This window comes from Lynx rufus, unplaced genomic scaffold (genome assembly GCF_022079265.1).
Source record: "Lynx rufus isolate CCGP_SWC_20201006 ecotype Redwood Valley unplaced genomic scaffold, mLynRuf1.p SCAF_2, whole genome shotgun sequence".
NCBI lineage: Eukaryota > Metazoa > Chordata > Mammalia > Carnivora > Felidae > Lynx > Lynx rufus.
The window spans coordinates 213736690-213759123 of record NW_025814834.1 but is presented as its reverse complement, the minus strand read 5'-3'; the positions used below and the strand labels follow the sequence as shown (position 1 = coordinate 213759123).

At 43.8% G+C, this 22434-nt stretch overlaps 1 protein-coding gene across 5 annotated transcripts in view; it reads left to right on the top strand.

Moving 5' to 3' along the window:
- Nucleotides 1–22434, top strand: part of VPS13D (vacuolar protein sorting 13 homolog D) — a 258372-nt gene that overhangs the window by 63834 nt on the left and 172104 nt on the right. For all 5 annotated transcript variants that reach the window (XM_047083004.1, XM_047083003.1, XM_047083002.1 and 2 more), the window contains exons 26-35: nucleotides 593–815; nucleotides 4968–5178; nucleotides 7312–7483; nucleotides 7639–7751; nucleotides 10095–10307; nucleotides 13777–14045; nucleotides 15447–15580; nucleotides 18288–18443; nucleotides 20231–20441; nucleotides 20956–21030. In XM_047083004.1, the coding sequence (XP_046938960.1) occupies nucleotides 593–815; nucleotides 4968–5178; nucleotides 7312–7483; nucleotides 7639–7751; nucleotides 10095–10307; nucleotides 13777–14045; nucleotides 15447–15580; nucleotides 18288–18443; nucleotides 20231–20441; nucleotides 20956–21030 (1777 nt within the window). The remainder of the gene's footprint in view (nucleotides 1–592; nucleotides 816–4967; nucleotides 5179–7311; nucleotides 7484–7638; nucleotides 7752–10094; nucleotides 10308–13776; nucleotides 14046–15446; nucleotides 15581–18287; nucleotides 18444–20230; nucleotides 20442–20955; nucleotides 21031–22434) is intronic.

Sequence of the window (22434 nt, the reverse complement as noted above, 5' to 3'; positions counted from 1 at the left end):
TTTATGTTACTCTGTGTTTGTCCTTAATTTTTATGCCCTTGAACAGCAACATAATAGGAATGGCCAACCTCCTATGTTTTCCATTTTGTTCTCATTTGCACAGTTACTTAAAGGGATGAGAGATGTAAACCTAGAAGGAGCGACTTCTAGAAAGTCCAGACACTCCCATGGCTTCATTCCATTGGAACCACATTGCTGTTAGATACATTTTCTTAGAATAAAGAGCTCCTCCCCTCCAGCGAAGCAACAACATATATGGCTGAGAGGTCTGCTTTCTCTGTGCTGTGTTTGACCTAAGGCTAAACCACCAACAGTTAGCATCTTAAGCCAAAAGATAATACATTCCTGCAAGATTGCTATAGTTTTCAACAGGTATTGAATTATAAGTAACACCTCTGCAAAGAATTACGTGTGGCAGGGAATGCCACGAGCCTCTTACTCCTTTCGTTTCTGGAAGCTGGGGGGTGCTTGGAAAGTGTCAGGTGTCACAGAGTCTTTGAAGAGCCCAGCGACTGGAATAGGACTTCCAGGAGAGTAAAGATAAATAGTCACCCCTGTTCCTGCCTTCTAGTTTTATTTTGTTTCTTCCCAGGAGTCTGTGCCTTCAGCTTCCCCAACGGGTACCCCCAAACACAGTTTGAGGAAAACGACAAGTGCAGAGGACCCGAAGGGAACCCATTCCGAGGGGCTGTTTATGATGCCTCCTGCTGGAGTGAGTGCAGGCAGCCTGAGGAATGAGTCTGTGCCGAGTACCTCGGCCAAGCAGCAAGGACAGCAAGCCACACCCTCCACCGGCCGGGTTCCTGGTAGTCCTGGTAAGAGAGGAGAAAGGTGGGGGAATTCACGGGACTGTGGCAGGTACCTGGGGGGTGGGGGGGTGGGGGGTGTGTGCATCAGAGATCGCGGGTCTTTAGTGATACTCTGATTTTGCTTTTGCTTTAGAAAGCTTAAGAATCTTAGGATGCAGATTTTAGCACTGGGGTGACTTCTACAGTACAGTTCAATTAGCAAGACACAGTGTGAATAAAGGGATTTAGATGGCCTCTTAGGACTTTTTCTTCTGGGTCAGGGTAGTTGACACAAGAAGATGATAGTATAGCTGGAACGATTCCTTAGACACATCCTTGCAAGTCACTGTCTGGACATTATCCTTTTCCTACGTAAATATTATTCTGTTTAATTCTAAAAAACCCCCAGAGAACTCTTAAAAAATATTAGTGTGAATTAGGTAACAACAGATACTATAAACAACAATTTTGCAAAGACATGAACCATCCAGTTATTGGTGTTCTCTAGATTTTAAAAGTTAGTCATTCCAGGGGCGCCTGGGTGGCTCAGTTGGTTAAGCGTCCGACTTCGGCTCAGGTCATGATCTCGCGGTTTGTGAGTTCGAGCCCCACATCAGGCTCTGTGCTGACAGCTCAGAGCCTGGAGCCTCCTTTGGATTCTGTGTCTCGCTCTCTCTCTGCCCCTCCCGTGCTCACGCTCTGTCTCTCTCTGTCTCAAAAATAAAAAAACATTAAAAAAACAAAAGAATTGGTCATTCCAGAGGAGAGCCTGGTTTTGGCCTTTTGGTTTTTATTAAAAATTCAATTTAATTTTTTTTTTTCCCATTTTAATTCCAGTATAGTTAACAGGGTTCTGTTACTTTCAGGTGTATGGTATAGTGAGTCAGCATTTCCGTACGTGGCCCTGTGCTCATCACAAGTGCCCTCCTTAATCCTCATCACCTCTTTCACTCATCCCCCCACCACCTCCCCTCTGGTAACCATCGGTTTGTTCTCTATAGTTGAGTCTGTTTCTTATCTTGTCTCTCCCTCTCTCTCTTTCTTTTTCTTTTTTCCTTTGCTTGTTTGTTTCTTAAATTCCACATAGGAGTGAAATCTATGGTATTTGTCTTTCTCTGGCTGACTTACTTTACTTAGGTTAGCCAATACTCTGTACCTCCATCCATGTTGTCACAAATGGCAAGATTGCAATCTTTTTTTTATGGCCGAATAATATTCCATTGTATATATACCACCTCTTTATCCATTCATCAGTTGGTGGATTCTTGGGCTACTTCCATAACTTGGCTATTGTAAATAATGCTGCTATAAAACTCGGGGTGCCTGTATCCCTTTGAATTAGTGTCTTTGTGTTTTTTTGGGTAAATACCCAGTAGCAGGATTACTGGACCATGGGGTAGTTTTATTTTTAGCTTTTTGAGAAACCTCCATACTGTCTTCTACAGTGGCTGCACCAGTTTGTATTCTACCAAGCTTGAGGGCTCCCCTTTCTCCACATCCTCGCCAACACCTGTTGTTTGTGTTTTTTAGTTTAGCCATTCTGACAGGTGTGAGGCGATATCTCATCGTGGTTCTGATTTGCATTTCCCTGATGATGAATGGTATTGAACATCTTTTCATGTGTCTGTTGGCCATGTGCATGTCTTGTTTGGAGAAATCTTGGCCCATTTTTTAATTGGGTTATTTGGGTTTTGTGGCTGTTTTGTAGAAGTTCTTTATATGTTTTGGATACTAACCCTTTATTGGATATGTCATTTGCAAATATCTTCTCCCATCCAGGAGGCTGCCTTTTGGTTTTGTTGATTATTTCCTTTCCAGGGCAGAACTTTTTATTTTGATGTAGTTTGGCCTTGGGTTTTTTATTTTTTTTATTTATTTTTAAGTTTTAAAAAATTTTATTTATGTGTGTATGTATGTATTTTAAGTTTATTTCTTTTGAGAGAGAGCGAGAGAGCAAGCACAGGGAAGGGGCAGAGAGAGAGAATCCCAAGCAGGCTCCGCGCTGTCGGTGCAAAGCCTGATGTGCGACTCGATCCCACAAACTGTGAGATCGTCACCTGAGCTGAAATGGAGAGTTGGATGCTTAACCAGCTGAGCCACCCAGGCACCCTTAATTTTTATTCTCTAATTTAAGCCATCTCTACACCCAACATGGGGCTTGAACTCATGACCCCCAGATCAAGAGTCATATGTTCCTCCGACTGAGACAGCCAGGTGCCCCTTTCGGTTTTGGGATGTATTCTGGGTGGGTGATGGATAGGATAAGTGAGATGGTGCTCTAAGGAGTCAGAGAGGGAAACCGAATGTGATTCCCACAAAGTCAGTTCAGTGTGATTGGGCTTTGAGAGAATGTGGGACGCTAGCTGACGAGGCTGTTGCATGTCTTTTGTTACATGCAAGGACTGACCGTGCTAGGTACTGCTCCCTGTAGTCCCCTGTGGTCCTAGAGGCGACAGGAAGGTGGTTTATGGTTGCGTTGGTGATTAAAGAAACGAGGTTATCACAGTCCTCATCACAGTGCTGGCTGTTGAACACTTAGTGTGTGCCAGATCGCACGGCACATTCTTTCGTAAATCGTTGCATTTCACCCCCATAGCACCCCTGTGGAGTTTCATTTTTATCCTCATTTTACACGTGAGGGAGCAAAAGGCTTAGAGAGATTGAGTAGCTTAGCTTGGCCTCGGTTGTGTGGATATTGGAGTTGGACTGTGAACTTAGGCTGTCTGACTCCAGAGCCCAAATCCTTAACCCACGTGATACGGTCTGCCGCTTTCTCCCCGTGATGCGTGTAGAGCGTGGAGGGGGCACATGCACAGTGCGGCTCAGCACTTGTTACCACCTGGTGTTGCTGTGAGGACAGTGGTGGTTAGGAGGAGGGCCAGCTTGAGTGCCTCTAAGAAGTGATTTGGGATGCTTTCGAGGTGGTTGGTAAGATCTGTCTCTGAACAGTATTTCTCCTCCTGATTTGCTGTTTCTAGAATTTCTTTATGATGAAGATGGGATTAAAGTCGTGGTTTTCGAGCTGCTTCTGTGTATCCTTAGGATTCCGTGATGACCCTAGGGGGTCTCTGAAGCCCTCTGTTCCTTTCTCTACCCCCTTCTACCTGATCAGTTCCACTTTTATCTCTTTCACATAGTTATCAAAATAGTAAAAAATCAAGAACTGATATATTTAGTGTGGGCTGAATGCTGATGTTATAATTTTGTTCTGTTGGACATGGTTCCTGCCACCATGCGCAGGAGATGAGAAAGGCACTAAGCAAGCATCTAAGTGTTGACAGAGTAAGATGTTATGGGAAAGACGGAATGGTGCAGGAGGGAAGAACCGAGAGGACCCAGTCGAGATCGAGAGGGGAGGGTGGTGCCGTTCAGATAGCAAGGGGCTTAGCAGTTTTTGGGGAGGCAAAGGCCAGTGAGCCTGAGGCTTCAGGAGCAGGGTGGAGAATGGCTTGAGATGAGGTTGGAAAAGTAGGCAGTGGGCTTATGCAGGGTTTTATAGGGATTTAGGGGGGAGTTTTGCAGAAACAACTTTGGATTCAACATAGTCATTAAAGCATAGAAAGAACAGAATGTTACGGTCTCGTTTATTTTTTTAAGGATTACTCAGGTATTTTGTGGGCAGAGTGGTTTTGTGAAGGCCAGAAGGGGAATGGTGTAGGTGTACTGGAGGGGAGTTTCTGGTGGGCCAGGCGAGAATGACGGTGATTTGGATTAGATCACTGGTAGCGGAAGTGGTTACATACTTGTTTGAGAAAAGAATTCTGGTGCTGGACAATTTTGTAAGCCTTTTGGGTGACACTATCTCTACATGAGACCCCACCCCTGTAGGATGTCCTTGGGAGGGATGGCTGTCAAATCATTTCAGTCATAAACCCTTTGAGCTCAGCTAGTGTCTCGGGACAGTAGCGAGACGCTGAAGGGATGTGGCACAATATGTACGTGATGCGGAAGGGGAGGAGCAGACGGGAAGTATCTAGCACACGGAGTGTCGCATGGGGAGGTCTTGGTGCCAGGTGAAGACCTCCGGACGTCAGTTTTTTGAAGCTGGCAGTTCTGAACATTTTAGATTCTGTCATCTAAAGACAGAGTGAACTTCCTTTAGCTTTTTAGTTTTTATTCAGGGCCAGTCCTTTTGGGTGTTATTTTCTTCATTCTCCCTCTTCCCTTGGGTCCACGTAGAAGACCACGTCTGCCTGCTGGATTGCATTGTCGTGGATCTGCAAGACATGGACATCTTTGCCGCAGAGAGACGTCCACGAGAGTATTCTAAGGCCTCAGACGACAGCAGTGGAGATCTGATCTTCCCTTCCTATTTTGTGCGGCAGACGGGAGGGAGTCTCCTCACTGAGCCTTGTAGGCTGAAATTGCAGGTGGAAAGGAATTTGGACAAGTGAGTGGTTTACATCTGAGTAACTGTCTGTCCTAGGTAAAGTCTTAATAACTTGGAAGTCGGCGCTGTGAAGGTAAGTCTGGAAGAGATAGGTATTTACTTATTTCTTCTATGTAACAGATGGTTATTGAGTCACTGCTCAATGTTCTAGACACGAGGGCTACGCTAACGCAAAGAAAAACCTTCTGTCGTTGTGGAGTTTACATTCTGTTGATACAGGGATAGAAGGCACATAGGTGACTCTAATTTAGTGTTTGATTCAGTGTTATAAATTGTGTTACAGGATTGCCCCATGGCCTTGGAAACAAAGGCGAAGGGGCACAGATGTAACGTGGATTTTGGCAGAGGTAGGGAGGTAGTGATGGCAGAGAAGGTATTTTGGAAGTGGTGACATCTGGATTATATGTCCCAAGCACAGTAGATTCTGGACCTGTTGTTGCTACTTACCCTGGAGCTCCATTTAATCAGAATAACAGTGGAGATGCGGTTCTGCCCATTTCACTCCAGTAAGCAATTTGAAAGGACTCCAGAAAGGCTAAAGCACTGACTCTAATTTACCTTTTAATTGGCCTCAAACACAGGATGCTCATGTCTGCAGTTCAGAGCATTGCTTCAGTTGCCATTACTTCCGTGGGAGGGTCTGGGAAGCATCTTGGAAATAAATGTTCCCACACTCCACCTGAGACCTCCAGAGCCTGACTCTCAGGTGTCTGTGAACCAGGTCCCCTGGTGGGGACCCAGGCCACGTGCACAGCCTGGGGCTGCTGCACACAGCACGTGATGCGTGTCCGTTTGGGGCATTGATTTTGGAGAAAGCAGCAATGCTTGTGTTTCAACCACAGGCAAAGATGAGGCTGTAAAGTAATGGAAGAGGTTCTCATGTGTAGCATTTTGAAAAGCAGTCTCGTTACTTGCGGCGAGTGTGATTTTAATCCCTCTTTGGCCGCTCCCTTCACGGTTCTCGGGTTTGGGTGAGTCATTTAATGTCACTTTTTTTGTTTCTCTCTGGATTAATGATACAGGTCAGCTGCTCTCTCTGGGATTTTTACATTTCGTTCGTATTTGTTATTCAAGTGCTCCCTGGCTGGCGCTCAGTTATGGTTGGCAGGGCTCTCTTTGGTTTTACTGGCTTAGCAGTCTTACGAGGAGCTTCCTTATCTAGAAATCGAACACCTCGTTTTCTTTTCGAGTGATGCTTTCCAAAAAAAATGTGCTTTGTTACTCGGATTATGTAAACTTTACCCACTTCCATCAGCGTTTATGTGCAGAGGGTTGTACTGTTAGTCCCAATAGAAGGTGACAACTCAATGTAAGATATCCTAGCAGCTGCTTGCACCACAGAAACAGGAATCCGGTGGGGGTGGGGGCGCACTGGGGAGCCTTTCCAGCTTTTCTTTGTGGATTGCATCACTGGTCTTTAACATATGTAGGTTTTCCTCTGCAGACAAAGTAATTTTTTATATTCCTCTTCTACTTTAAATTCTGGTCCTCTATGTACTCAGAACATGGTGGACTCTGCAGGGTCCATGATGCCCACTGCACCATGGGCAGGTTGGGAAGGCAGGGAAAAAGCTATTCGGGGTTGGCATGAGCTGTACCAGCCCCTGACCCGGGCATCCCAACTGTACTCCTGCCCATCTCAGTAGAGACAAGTAATGGATCCAGATTTCATCCTGATGTCCCATCTGGGTTCATTGTGAAACACTGGTTTCTGCCTTTAGTTATCATGAAATCTGAAGAGTTGATTGCAGAGCTTGCCGCTTCTAAAAAAAAAAAAAAAAAAAAAAGAGCTTGCCATTTCTTTATTACTTTCCCAACTGAAATGTTTAAACTCTTTCTGAGTCTCATGCGATTTTTCCATATTTAATAGAGTACTTAGCTAACTCATGGAAGATTTGGGGACTTTTGAAATGCATATTTTGGGAGAAAAGGGGCTTTTTGTTGCCAAGCATGATACTCAGTTGTGCTAACTTGCTTTATTTGAAGCCACAGGAAATTTTTATTATTGGAAGTTAGAAATTAACTGGTTGATAATGTAGGTGGGTACACTTTAGCTCTTATATTTGGGGGTGAGCTTTGTCCGTGTTAAGTTAGTGGTTTGTTTGCCAAAGTGACCTTTTTTTCTTTTCTTAGAGAAATAAGTCACACTGTGCCAGACATATCTATCCACGGCAACCTCTCCTCAGTCCACTGCTCCCTGGATTTGTACAAATACAAGCTGATCCGTGGTTTATTGGAGAACAACCTCGGTGAGCCCATAGAGGAATTTATGCGGCCTTACGATTTACAAGACCCAAGAATTCACGTGAGTGAGACCTCGCGCCGTCCCATAACTCTTAACTTTGGCAGCCTCAGCCGATGGCCACCTCCAGCTCACCTGCAGAGAAGAGATGGGGCAAGAAGCAAATGAATGTCTTGACATATTAACCCCCTTTTCAGACTGGCATTTTCCTCTTGCAGACTGTTCTCAGTGGAGAAGTGTACACGTGCATGTGTTTCCTCATCGATATGGTGAATGTAAGTCTGGAGCTGAAAGATCCGAAAGGAAAAGAAAGTGCTGGGTCCTTAGCCAGGTATGGCTTTAATGGTACCATTCTGCTACTAGTGACTAACATCACAGTAACGGCGTTACAAACAATACACCTGTTTCGCTTTAGCACAGAGCCGAGTGGCCAGAGGTGGTGCACGGTGCTTTTTAAAAGTTTAAATTCGTTGCTTTATTAGCAAAGACAGGCCCACACCTGGTACTGAAACTGATAAATTTGAAAGAGCTTCAGAAATAGTGCTAGCCTTTGGTTTCCTGAGGATCTACTGATTTTGTTGTTTCGTTTTAATGTCAGTAGTGTTTAAAAATATTGTATGGTTGACATACTATGTTCCCTGAGTTTCAGGTCTACGGCATAGGGATTCAGCTTCTCTGTAAGTTATGCTGTGCTCACCACAGGTGTAGCCACCACCTGTCACCCATACGACATTATTACAATACCGTGACTATATTCCCTGTGCCGTACTTCCTTCCGATCCCTGTGACTTCTTCATTCCATAACTGGAAGCTTGTACCTCCCATCCACCCTATTTCCCAAATCTACTGTGCTTTAAAAGTATTTAACTGTAGAACCACAGTTCCAGAAAGCTCAGTAATGTCGCTCATGATATTTGTAGATTAACCTTTAACATAGTGCGCTATTTGTATATGTACTGGGAGGGACAGAAAAGCCATCTCAGTTGTAGCTGAGTTGCAAGGAGGGGTGAGGGAGGGGAACATTCCAGATAGCCTAGGGAATCGTAAGGTGTAAGGCTTCGATGGAGAAAGTTGTATTATGGTATATTCCTAATATAATCTTGCTGCCATGGTATGTTATCAATAGCTTAAACAATAATAATCAATAAAAACTACCACAGGGGGTAAAAACTACCACATGTCTACCACGTGACAGACATGTGGACATACTAGTGACTTAGAAAAGCGAAGTCGTTTTTCTCCTGATGCTGTGTGTCCATTGTGGCCCTCCTGCTGCTCTGCTCCTGCAGTCACCGTGGCCGACAGAGCAGCCGGCATCTTGTTGTGCCAACGAGAAAAACAAGAGCCCAGAGTGGCTTTGAACTGCAGTCAAGTGCTCTGCAGAGCTCATGGGTTAGAACGTGGTCCCACAAAGTGCAGAGGACTCAGAAGTGGTGTCTGCCATAGGGGAATAGGGGAGACCCAGAGCTCTTGGGCGAGCAGCACTGATGGCTGCCTCACTGGCCAACCTTTCAGAAGTGGGGGACTTCACGTAAAAAGTCTGGATTTCAACCTCTTTTGAGAAGTTGAAAGCTTTGACAATACTGGGCCCATCTTTTCACTTGGAAGCATCCCGAAGCTGAAGAGCCACTGGGCTGCCCTTAGGAGGCTGTGTTCTGCCTAGCGATTCTCTTAGTGTTTCACTTGCGCGGTCTGGGCAGACCAAGAATTTATGGTTACTGGTGTAGAGCCTTTAAGACTGAGTTGTATTTTCACACTTGATAAACTTTTCATTTTGATCTCTTGACAACCATTTGAGGTTGGGCAGATCTTCTATTTTCCAGATGGAATTTTTATCTAGCGTAAGATCATATGGCTGGAAAAGTGGTTCAGTATTTGAAAACAGGACTTCAAAGCTAGAAATTTCCCTACTGAAACACTTTTTTTTTCCTTTGTCTTTCCTCGAGAATCCATCCTGGCCTGTATCAGACTCAGTTGAACGAAACATGGTATAACGAAGGCTTGGGTCCCAGATTGTCTTGTGAGCTAGCAGTTCTTTTCTGATGGTTGGCTACATCCTTAGTTTTTTACAAAATGAAGTAATTCTGCACAGAATGTCATGATGGTACTGAATAAATTATGAATTGGATTATTGCAGCTTTCTCTGTTACTGAAAAGAAAAGAAAAAAAAGATGGTCCCAAATGCACTTCCTCTTGGTGGACCAGTTGCATTATTTCTCTGTATGAAGAGTATTAATTTGTTCTGATTGTTTCCAGGAAGCTGTAGTGGTTATATAAAAATTCGGCAGACTGTGGAGAGAGAATCCCACAGGCAGGCTAGGAGTTGACAGGGGATGGTTTCAAGGGACCCTTGACGTCCTTTGGGGATTGTTACACATATACAGCCTTCTCAGACTTAGGGTCAGAAACAAGAATGTTAATGCACCCCGAGTATACTAGGTGGTGTTCTTCCTCACGGAGTCCCCGTGGACAAGGTCATCTTCCTGGAAATGGAAAGTAAGAGACAGGGCACAACGACACTACATCTGTTTTGAGGAGTCTGGTAACAAAATCAGTGAAAGTTTCTCTCCTTCACTGAACTCAGGTATACTTAGGATTTTGTTCTGTTGTCTTGAACTTAGGTAATTTTGTAAACTGGAAGAGTGTAACATCTTGTCTGCTTTTTCCCTTTTAGATTTGACTTCAAGAAATGTAAACTGCTCTATGAAAGCTTTTCCAACCAAACCAAGTCCATTAACTTGGTTTCCCATTCCATGATGGCTTTTGACACCCGCTATGCTGGGCAGAAGGCCAGTCCCGGCATGACAAATGTATTCAGCTGTATTTTTCAGCCTTCCAGGAACAGCAGCACTGCCCAGGGATCCATTCAGATCGAACTACATTTCAGGTAGTGGATCCAGACCCTGACCCTGCCTTTTCTTTATCGAGAAATTCCCTTTTGTGGGCAGTGGGCCAAGACTTGTGTCAGCTTTAGAGCATCAAAGGACTGAGGAATCACGGACAAGATAGATAATGGCTCCCCAGTACAACTCACAGATTAATTTACTAATCCTGTAACCTTGCAGTTTCATTTATTGGCCAAAAGATGTCTCTGTTGCCTTAAAAAAAAAAAAAAAAAAAAAGTTTAGAATTAAACCAGAGTCTTTAAATCAACCTCCTTGTAAGCTGTAGACTGTTTTAATGGGTAAAGTGAATTGAGGAAAGAAGACATTACGCTTGGTTAAGGGGGTAAAAGACTTCTGGTCCATAGACATTATAGAAAGATAGGTGATTTTGACTTGCATTATTAATTGATCTGTGCGAGTCTCGCTAACTCACTTCTCCACTTAAAAGGACTTTAGCCTCTTTGAAGTAGATGATGTTTTTCTTCCCAGTATTATGCTAGGCAGTGGTGTGTGTGGAATGAGTACATGTTTTGGAATTGTACAGCTCCGGACTGAAGACCTTGATCTACCACCTTCTAGCTGTGTGTCCTTGGACAAGTTCAACCACTTTAAGCTGCGACTGTCTATAAGATAGAAAAGGGTGACCATACCCACCTCGCAGGGCAGAGGCGGGAACTAAGGACAATCCTGGCACGCTGCATACAGTTGACAGCTCTTAGTATTATTACTGATGTAGCCGTGTTATTTTATGACCTACTGTAAAATTTTATGACTAAGTGGGGATAGACCCAGAAACTGAAAAATTAGGTTTGACCTAAAATCGTCCAATGTAGGGGTGCCTGGGTGGCTCAGTCAGTTAAGCGTCCGACTTCAGCTCAGGCCGTGATCTCACGGTTTGTGAGTTCAAGCCCCGCGTCGGGCTCTGAGCTGACAGTTCAGAGCCTGGAGCCTGCTTTGGATTCGATGTCTCCCTCCCTCCCTCTCTCTCTCTGCCTCAGCCCCACTTGCGCTCTGTCTCTTTCTCTCTCAAAAACAAAAACAAAAAAGTCATCCAATGAGAATCCAAAAGGAGACCTTTGGAAGCAATGTCAGTTTTATTCTATTAGTGCTTGATGTTATCAGGTATGTTGTAAATAAAAACCAGTAAGTAAAAGGCTGGGAAACACACACACACACACACACACACACACACACACACACACACACACGTTGTCAATGTTTATATTGATATGCTTGAATGTGCCTGACATTTCAATGTGCAGTGAGTTCCCAGGTTGAGCTTTCTTTTAGGAAGAGTTCATGGTCACTCTCCATGTACCTCTAGAAAGTCTAGCAAAGGAGACAGTCAAACCTTTGCGTGAATCTTTTGGATGCTTAGAAATAGGAGTGCTCATCCCTTACTGAGCCTTTCCGTAAGCCAGGCACTGTCCCTGCCTTTACTTAAATTCTCCTGGCAAGTCTGGGAAGCGGGTGACTCCTGCCCCATTTTACAGATGAAGCAATAGAGGTTAGGAGAGCATCGAGCACCTCTCCAAGGTTACACAGTGACTGAGTGAAGCGGTCAGGACTCACACCAGTGCCTCTGATCTCAGCGTCCGTGTCCCTTCTGACAGTCCCTGGGTGCGGCCACTGTGTGTGTCTACTGATCCCGCTGGCTGCCTGCAGTCTCAGAGGCTAACCTGGCTGTGATGTGCGGTTCTTTTGTTTGAAGAGGTTTATTTGAGCAGGAGGTTTCCATATATTTGGTTCTTCTGCAGAAACAGTTTCTTTTTGAATTTGCTCTGTTATTATTGATCTGACTGCCTAATCTGTCAGCTCCTTGTCTCAGCAATCATGTTTTTAATACACAAGGAGCCTTGAAATCTTACTCTGTTTATATACTGAAGGTGTATAATTTCTTGGTCACATAGTAAAGTCTTACCTTGGAGCTTGTGAACAGAAATACCATTGTGAGGGAGGGGGTTAACATGTTCTCTGGATTGGAACTTTTGAACGCTTTCTGTGTCTCAAGAAGAATTGCTCTTCTGTTGGGATTTTGTGTGTCAAATATAAATCACTTCACAGTGTTTAAAGGCTTGAAATATTTTCCAGAAAAGGGATCAGACATACTTTGGCTTTCCAGTTAGTGCATAGCTCTGACGATCTGTGTTCAAAATGGGATGGAAAAATTTTACTGAGGGCAACATTTTTTCTCTATTACAAAAGAGTAAAGTGTTTCTGTGAAAAATGCTGTGTCTGTATGAGGGAGCCATGCATCACTGTGCCCTTTTTCTGGAGGCAGTGAGCCAGGTTTAGGAGAAACCAGAGACTAGAGAAGCCAGCCTTAAAAGCATCTCAGAATCTGCTTTTCCTGAGTAGAAGCCCCCTTTAAAGGCAGGAAACCAGGCACATGTAGTAGCTAGAGCCCTACTCGCTTTTGAGCTCACGGAACAAAGTTCAACCCAGAAAACCATATAAAGGTGTCTCTAGCCCTCTTTCCTTCTGTCTTACCCATCTCTGCCTACTAATATCCTGGTAGGGCCACACTGTGGTTTGAGACCAGGCCTGGGTCGTCCTTGGGTTTTCAGCTCAAACAGAGAACTTGGGGTAATGGGGGCTACAAAGCCAGTTTTTCTCCGTCCCCACCCCGAACTCCACTTCCAGAGCGCATGGGGTTGGTTATACCCACATATAAATGTCATCTTACTTGTTCTCCTCCCCAGGCTAAAAGATCGGGGCTCTCTTTTTAGTTCCAGCTGGGCAATTAGTACTAGTATGTAAATTTGGTGTTCATAAAGAAGTGATCCGAGACATCAAAGAGTGCCTTAGTGATCTTCTTGAAATAGCCTGTAGGGAAGGCAGCTGCCATTTACTGAACACCGGTTATGTGCCTGGTGCTTTATCTTTTACGGCGTTGATATTTCTCATTTTGTAAGTGAGGAAACAGGCTTGGAGAAGGTGGGCGACTTAGCCAGGACAAGTGACTGGATTTAAGCCTCTGCTTTCTACTCCACCTGGATTTCTCAGCCTCGGCACTATTGACGTTTTCGGTTGGGGCACTTCCTTGTCGTGGGGCCGTCCTGCCTGTTGTGGGATGTTTAGCAGCAGCCCTGGCCTCTGCCCACTAGATGCTGATAGCAAACCAACCCCCCCCCCCGCCCCCACCCTGCGTCGTGACAGTCACAGATGTCCCTAGACATTGGTGGCCAAAAGTCTCCTGGGGAACAACGTCACCCCTCGTTGAGAACTGCTGGATCACACCATCCTGCTTTCTTATAGCATAAAAACATGATTAGCTTTCGAAAACACACACCGAATATTTTCTTAAACCGGTGTTCAGAGTTTATTGCAGTCAGAATGGTCAATGTAAAAAATACTGGAAAAACACCTTCCCCAGCTGAGTACTACACTTGTAAGTTAGTAAAATACATTTCTCCTTTCCTATTTGACTGATTGACTGACTGAGTGATTTTTGGGGTCGTTTTCTTGCAGATCTACGAAGGACTCGTCCTGTTTTACGGTAGTCCTCAACGACCTTCGCGTGTTTCTCATATTTGACTGGCTGCTGTTAGTCCACGACTTTCTCCACACTCCCAGCGATACTAAGAAACAGACTAATGTTACTCCTCCTCGCCGCCACCGTGACTCTAGCAGTGAATCTGCTGCCGTCCCCAAAACTGTGAAAAGTGGAGTAGTTACCAAGCGGTCTTCCCTTCCTGTGTCCACAGAAAGGCATCTTGAGGTCAAGGTCAATGTAACAGGTGAGCCTATATAGGTGTGAGTCACTCACTGATTCTTAGTCTGAATGTTAGGCTCGGTATGTGTCTTAGAGGATGATTTTTCTGTTGTTTCCGTATTTTGACGTGAGCACGTACACATTTTCTTTTTTTTTTTTTGAACACTTTTTTTCGTTTTTAAATATTTATTTTTGAGAGAGAAAACGAGAGAGAGCGAGAGCGAGAGTGTGCAAGTAGGGGAGGGGCAGGTAGAGAGGGAGACAGAATCCGAAGCAGCTCCAGGCTCCCAGCTGTCAGCACAGAGCCCGGCAGGGCTTGAACTCACGGCCCGTGAGATTGTGACCTGAGCCGAAGCCGGACGCTTCACCTACTGAGCCACCCAGGTGCCCCAGCACTTAACACATTTTCCTACAGCCCAGCAGGTGTCGTAGTTGTTGACCTCCATTTTCTGCTGTGAACTACTTGCTCTCCCTCAGGATTGCAGGGTTTCTGGGCCTTCTCCTCTGCTTGCCCATCACCCGTGCCCAGCTGGAGCGCCACCTGGGCAGTGGTCTTTCCCCCCAGTGTTAAATCTGGCTTCAATTTTCTGTTTGATCTTTAGTGCTCCAACAGATGTGCCTTCCTGAGTTCAGGCAAATTTGGTATGTGAAAATCTCTGTTTAAATGGTAAATAAGTGAGGGGATTGTTATTTCCCTTACAAAAAGAACATGTTCCCTTACAAACAGATTTACTGTGGTTTTTGTTAGCTGGTAAACTCTTCTAGTATATCTGCATGTATTTACCTTGTGTTGGTGACATACCCCAGCTACTGCTTAATGGTTTGGAAGGAGCTGGCCGGCATAGTGCATTGTAGATGGATTGAGTTTCAAAAGTTCTATCTATATGTGGTTTTTGATGAAAATAAAAAGTAAATTTGCCATGTACAAATGAGTAGAAAGTTGTCTGCTTTTAGTAATTTTGGAAAAATCTACCTTAAATTCGTGTGTATTCTTTGTAAACAACTTGAACAGCTATGTGGATGATGTCACGCCTTACACTGGCTGACCAACATGAGCATGTCAATCTCCTTCCTGGGATTTTAAAACAGGTCACTGCTTGGAGAAGGGCCGATTTCCTGGGCTTCTGAATATCTGATCTGGCCTCTCAGGAGACTCAGCTTAAAAATATATTCTAAAGAGAGAAGGAACTGCCTCGTGGTCTTTTCTGCTTGTGCAGTGTTCTGTTGGCTGAGCTGGGCCTGGCCAGATACAGAAACTGTGTTCAGGATGGTGGTGAAGCAGAAGGTCGACGAATGTCCTGGGAACAAATCTTTCTGGCTCGTGTCCCCCTCCCCCCTCCCCGTGTAAATGTGTTGCTAGTTTGCAATAGTCTAATGCTTCGCAGCTTCCCAGCTTCTGCTTGGTTGACAATGCTGTCTTTTCCAGGCACGGAGTTTGTGGTTGTTGAAGATGTGTCCTGCTTCGATACCAACGCCATTATTCTCAAAGGCACTACAGTGCTCACCTATAAACCCCGATTTGTCGATCGCCCCTTTTCAGGGAGTTTGTTTGGCATCGAGGTAAGAAGTCTCCGTGTCGATCAAAACACTCAATGGTTTGGCCTAAGAGAAAAGGCTCTGGAAGAGAATTGTAGCTCCTCAGCTTTCATTAGGGGAAGTGATTGGTGGAGTTGGTGGACTCTAGCCCTCTTCTTTGTTTTGTCCTCAAATCTACCAGGTTATTCTAACGTGTGAATCCAGTCCTCCAGCATCGGGCTGTACGTGTGCTGAGGGACTTGACCTCTTTCTCTGACATCCTCCCTTCCTCAGGAAGTTAAGGGAGACTCTGCTCATCCCCATGACCCTGTTAGGCCCCTGCTGTGTTCACTCCTTCTAGCGGTCTAGTCCTTGGCAAATGAGTGAAGGTGGGGAGGTGGGCCTCATTGCCCTCACGTCCCCTTCCCCACATCGAGTTGTTGTGTCTTTGAAGGCCTAGGGCTCTGTGGTCATTATAAAAGGTGTTAAGGATTTTATGTATTATCCTTTTAGGAACATCTAGTCTGTAAAAGGAACTCTCTAAAGAGTCACACATAACCTCACAGAGTGAATCTCTAATAGTGCTGCTTCAGGCTCTGCTTTAATCTCACCAAGGAGATACTTTGCACTGGAGTGGCCTTTGCAGCCTGAAAATTACATGATGCAATATTCAGCATAAACTGCTCTGCTTGTCTTGAAGCCGGGGGTTCTGGAGACGGAAGGAGAAATGAGGCACATTATTATTTCTATTAAGTATTCTTAATTCACTGATCTCAGCTGACGTTCCTCTTGTTATAATATTGGAATATTTGGTCTGGGTTTCTCATCATTTCCTTTCCCTTTATGATTGAACTTTTCATGCCCTGTTCTTTCTCGTGGTGTTTCAGAGTTGAATGAACAAAACTTATTTTCACCGTCAGCAACATATGGTACTTTTTTTCCCCTGCATCAGATGTAGCTGAATAAAACCGGTAGAGATTTCACTTCTCAATCACTTGTTTCTCTCATGTAAGGAAACTGAGGTTTCCTCCCTCTCCCTCTCCCCCTCCCACCCTCCCCCACCCCTCCCCCTCCCTCCCTCCCCCTCGTGTCCCCCCCCCCCCGTATAAATGTGTTGCTAGTTTGCAATAGTCTAGTGCTTCCCAGCTTCCCAGTGATGTGAGTTGATCATGAAATTGTAGTTCATCTGCTTTCTAAGCCATTCCAGTACCAGCTCTGAATGGAAAATGTTGGTGATTGATTAATGAACTGTCAGGTACAGTTGCATTTTGTGTAGCCAGAGCCCCTGAAGAAAAGAGGAAAATGAAACTTTTTTTGCTCCAAAGTCTTACAAGAAGTATATGGCAAAATATTTGAGATTCCTGGAAATTCCTTTTAATTTTGTTCCTGCAGCAGCACAATTGGATCTGAATTTTAAGACCCCTTTGGTATATCACTGGGGGAGAATAGCACTAGAAAATGCCCCCCACCCTCCACAAAGGGGAAGAAGCAAGGGAGACCAACGCGAATGCTTTCTCCTGTACTGTTCTTGAAGCACAAAAATAATTTGGTCCTAGAATGGGAGTTGTCTCTCCCTTCTCTCTCCCCATAAATATATTTATTGTTAAACATTTTATTGTAGAACATTTCAGACATATACAAGTGAACAGATTAATATAATGAGCCCTTATATATGCATCACCAGCTTTAATAATTAATGTATTTATTTTCAATTGTGCAACAACAAGTATATCACCTAAAATTTGGGGGAGGGGAGAGAAAAATTACCTATCCCTCTGTATAGAATCTCTATGGACATTTTGATGTGTTTCTTTCCTTAAAGTCATGGCATAATATTATTTTGATTGGGCTGCTTGTTCACATATCCATGTTGTAACTATCTTCCTACATTCCATATGGTCTTTTTTTTTTTTTTTTTAAGTTTATTTATTTTGAGAGAGCAAGAGAGAGAGAATCCCAAGCAGGCTCTGCACCATCAGCACAGAGCTTGACATGGGGTTCAAACTCATTGAACTGTGAGATCATGACCCAAGCCGAAACCAAGAGTTGTACACTTAACCGACTGAGTCACCTAGGCCCTCCCCCCGCCCCCCACCGCCATGGTCTTTTTAATTGTCCCTTTTATTATTATTTTAATTTTATTTTTGAGAGAGAATGTGAGTAGGAAAGAGAGGCAGAGGGAGAGAGAGAGGATCTCAAGCAGGTACCACACTCAGCGCAGAGCCCGACACAGGGCTTGAAGCCACGACCCTGGGATCATGACCTGAGCTGAAATTAAGAGTCGGAAGTTCAACTTACTGAGCCACCCAAGCACCCCTTTATTACTTTTAAATGATCGCAAAATATTCCGTTGAGTAGATGTGATATGATATAGGTTGCTCTTAATTTTTTTTTTATTAACTATGAAATAATGGTTCGGTGATTTTTTTTTTTAAATGTATTTTGCATTATTTCCATAGGCTAGTTCCTAGAAAGAAGTAGAATTATTGGATCAAGGGGTGTGAGATTTTTAAGTCTTTTGCCATGTATCAGTAAATTGCCTTTTATGTGGGTGAACCGTTTCACGTGCTCCTGGCAGTGGGTGAGAATCCCCGGTTCACTCTCGACAGTATCTATTTCAGCAGTTGCTATGGGTCTTTTGATAACACAGGGCTGATTGATACCAAGAGAGTGTTTTCTTTTTTTTTCTGTTGATGCTTAGACTCTTCTAAATCAGACATTAATTCTTACTGTATTGCATTTCGTTCTCTAGGTGTTTTCATGCCGACTAGGGAATGAACATGATACAGCTCTTTCAATTGTTGATCCGGTTCAAATTCAGGTGGAACTCGTGGGGAATTCTTCTTATCAGAACAGTTCAGGATTGATGGATGCATTCAATAGTGAAGATTTCCCACCGATCTTAGAGGTAATGATAAAAAATCTGTCTACACATCGATACACTCTCAAACACATTCCTGAGCCCGCACAACTTACTTACTCTGCTGAACTCCACATTTTTTTTCACTATAGCAAATACAAAGTAAATAAGACATTGTCTCTGTCCTAGAAAATCTTTCAGTCTCGTGGAGAATAAAAGAGCTGTTAATTGGTAGAATCTTGAAGTTTTATAAAAGTTTATGGAAAGCAGAACGCAACACAGGGAGGCATCTGGGTTGCGGGTGGAACCGAAGGTAGGCTGAGTCTGAGCGGAGGGGCAGGATGTCAGGAGGCAGAGGAGGAGACCATGCCACGTTGGCCAGTAGCAGAGTTGGAAGCGGAAGGGGTGCAGCTAACGCAAAACGGAGAGAGATCTCCCTAGAACAAAGGTGCGTGGGAATGTGAGGATGCGAGCTGAAGAGAGGGAGGCTAAAGGCAGGCAAGGAAGGCTTGAGAAGTTAGTGTGTGATTTCTTTGACAGAGGAGGAACGATTAATTAATCCGCCTGAACCATGGGAGATTGAAGGATAGAGAAAAGCGGTGTTGATTTTTTTATCTTTAAAGAAAAATTTGAAATAGCGAATAAACAAAATGCCACCCCCAGACATTCCAACAGTCATCCCGGTTTGTGTTTTTTTTGAAATGTATGTTTGTTTATTTATTTATTTATTTATTTATTTATTTCATGTTGATTTATTTTGAGAGAGAGAGAGAGCACACAAGCAGGGGTGAGGCAGAAAGAGAGACGGAGAGAGAGAGAATCCCAAGCAGGCTCCACACTGTCAGCACAGAGCCTGACACAGGGCTCAGTCTCACAAACTGTGAGATCATGCCTAGAGCTGAAATCAGGAGCGGGATGTTTAACTGCCCGAGCCACTCAGGAGCCGCTAATGTTTATTTATTTGTTTTGAGAGAGAGCAGGCATGAGGAGGAGATGGGCAGACAGAGAATCTCAGGCAGGCTCAGCCTGCACCCTGTCGGCGCAGAACCTGACTCAAGGCTCCATCCCACCAACTGTGAGATCATGACCTGAGCTGAAATCAGGAGTTGGACACTTAACCAACTGAGCCATGCAGGCGCATCCTGTTGTTGTTGTTTAATGTGTATTTATTTTGAGACAGAGAGAGAAATGGGGAGGGCAGAGAGAGAGAGCGCGTTCCAAGCAGGCTCCTCACTGCCAGTGCAGAACCTGACACGGGGTTCAATCTCACGATCTGTGAGACCACAACGTCCCGATTGTGCTGGCATCTGTATTGCTTTTACCAATGGTAGCTATGTTGCCATTCTCTGAGGCAGACTGGATTTCGAGAGGTATGAGTGTGGAACTTGACTCATTTAAAGTTACGTTGGAAGAAGAAGGAGATCATTTTTGTTGAGTGGTCTGCTCGTTGTTGAAATTTTAAAAAATGAAGTAGATCAAAGCAAAATGGAGTAACAGAACTTTGCTTACAGGTAATCTGTCCCCCCACCCACAGCCATTCTCTGATTCTCTGCTTTGATGATTAATATACTTGTAAGCAAATCATCGCTGTAGTAATTTTCCTAGCTTCATAGTTTTTATTTAGTGAAGTTTTATGAGCATTTGACCTCACAGCAGAGATGTCTTACCTCATGGCTCTTGGTGCTTAATTTCAAGATTTTCCCAGTCTTTGAAATGGAAAACTAGTGTAGTGTCTGTGGGACTTCTAGAACTTGAATTAGGAACTCTGCCTGTAAGAGGTGTGGACGTAAAAGCAAAGGCAACTTTAAAAACTTACGTCCTTTCAATTTTGTTAGATTCAGTTACAGGCCCTGGATATCAGACTCTCCTATAACGACGTTCAGCTGTTTCTTGCCATCGCAAAATCCATCCCAGAGCAAGCCCATGCTGCCGGCCCCGACGCAGTGGCCTTGGAGGCCAGCTCCGTTAGCAGTCACGTTCCCGGTGCGCCTCGAGCCGGAGAGGAAGTCAGAGAAGGGACGAGACATACCCTAGATCCTGTCTTGGGTAGGTGTCGAGCCGTACAACCCACTCAGTCTTCCTAATGTCTACCCTTCTCGTTAACTTTCAAGATTTCCTTTTGCACAATTAAATTGTTCAGAGGATAATTACATGTCATTAAGTGTAATTGTAAGTATGATCCTCTAACTTTTAAAAATTTAAGAACAAATACAACACCCCAAACCAGCTGTGCTAGCCGACACCAGTTTCCCTTTTGCCATTTCTTCCAGAGTTCTATAGATAATGCGAAGGTTTAGTTTTATACCTTGAGTTTTCCTCCAAAGCTATGTGGATGATTCTAAATGTCGGTTTTAAGCTTTTACAAACACAGTCAATACAGGGAACACACTCTTAAAAATTTCAAGGTGCTCCAGTTAGGATCCCGTTTTTGCCTAGAGAAATATAATGTTTTTGTCACCCGTTTCTGAATTCTTTTCTTTTTTCTTCAGTTAGTGGATTAATTATATACTATATTATATATATAATTTATTTATAAAAATTATGTCCCGCTTTTTCCTAGAGTTACAGCTGGCTAGACTACAGGAGCTGGGATTCAGCATGGACGATTGCCGCAAAGCCCTTCTGGTCTGTCAAGGTAAGTTGCACCCAGGTTTCCATGACCTGTTCATCTGGATAATAAGCTTGCTTCTCATTCCCTGCCTCTCCTGCTCCCACAAGGTGGCTTGGAAGGCTGGACTGTGTTTTGAAACCCCTCCATGATTTTCTTTGGGCTGACCATGATCTTGGGCTGGAAGTGATAATGAGCAGCAGTATTTCTTAGTGGATGAGAATGTGGGCCCTGGAACCGATGCTTGGCTTCAGGTTTTCACTTTGCTGCTTTTTGGTTACCTGTTAGCGACTCGGGCAAGTTACTTAGCCTCTCGGTAGCAGTGCTTCCTTATCTGTAAGAGGAGGGTAAGACCACTTCCCTTGGAGGTTTGATACAAATAGGCGCTATATGCAGAGCACTTAAGGGAAGTGCCTGGCCCACAGCGGGAGCTCTAATGCTGTCAGCTGCTGTTGCTGCTGGTGGAGGCGCTGGCAATGCTGATAGTCACGACCGCCGAGTGCCCGTGTGCCTCGTCCTGTGTTTTCTTGTTGAATTTTTTATAGCCTTGCAGGTGGCCATTATTATCCCATTTCCGATAAGGAACCTGGCTCAGATAGATTAATTAACTGGCTTCAGGTCACCTATTAGTGAGGGGCTGAGTCTGCCTGGGTTCTTTCTACTGCAACATAATTTCCTTCCCACCTCCCTCTGTGTGTGGTCCTTTCTCTTGAAACAGGAAGATACAGCAAAAGCTGTGTTTTTTCTAGTCTACACTTACACGTACATTTTTCTGTTTCTTCACGTACTACATGTACCCATACGTATATATACATATAATACCATGTATGTTGGCAGATTGTATTGCAAATACAATTTTATAGCCCTCTTTACAACACGGTTTTATTGAGTTATAATATTATTGCGATATACTTAATATCAGCAGCATCTTCCCATGTCATTAAAGTTATTTATAAACATTGATTTTTTGGCATTGATCAAATGATATATTTTAATTTATTTAACTGTTTTTTGTTTTTCATTCTTTCAATATTTGTATACAATTCTGTAATAAATAGGTTTTGGTATGAACTTTTGTCTATAACTTTTATTTAGTATTTCCCTGGTAGAGAGACCTACTAGTATAAATCCTGGATCAAAGGTTATAGATATATTTTTCGGGCTTTTTATTCAAATTGACAGATCTTTTTCTGCAACATTGTGTACCAGGCGACACTCTGACCAATTACGTGTGAAAACGTTGCTCTCACCGCACGATTGTTTGCATTAACTGTTATCTTTTTCCTTCTGTGACAAATGACGGTAGCTCTAGTTAGCTAGTTCGGTTAGCTTAATACCTCTTAGTGTTTACATTGTCTATTTTTTTCTCTTTCTTTAATAATAAAACATTTCTTTTCAATTTCTAAGAGCTTTTTAGATTTTTGTTAATTT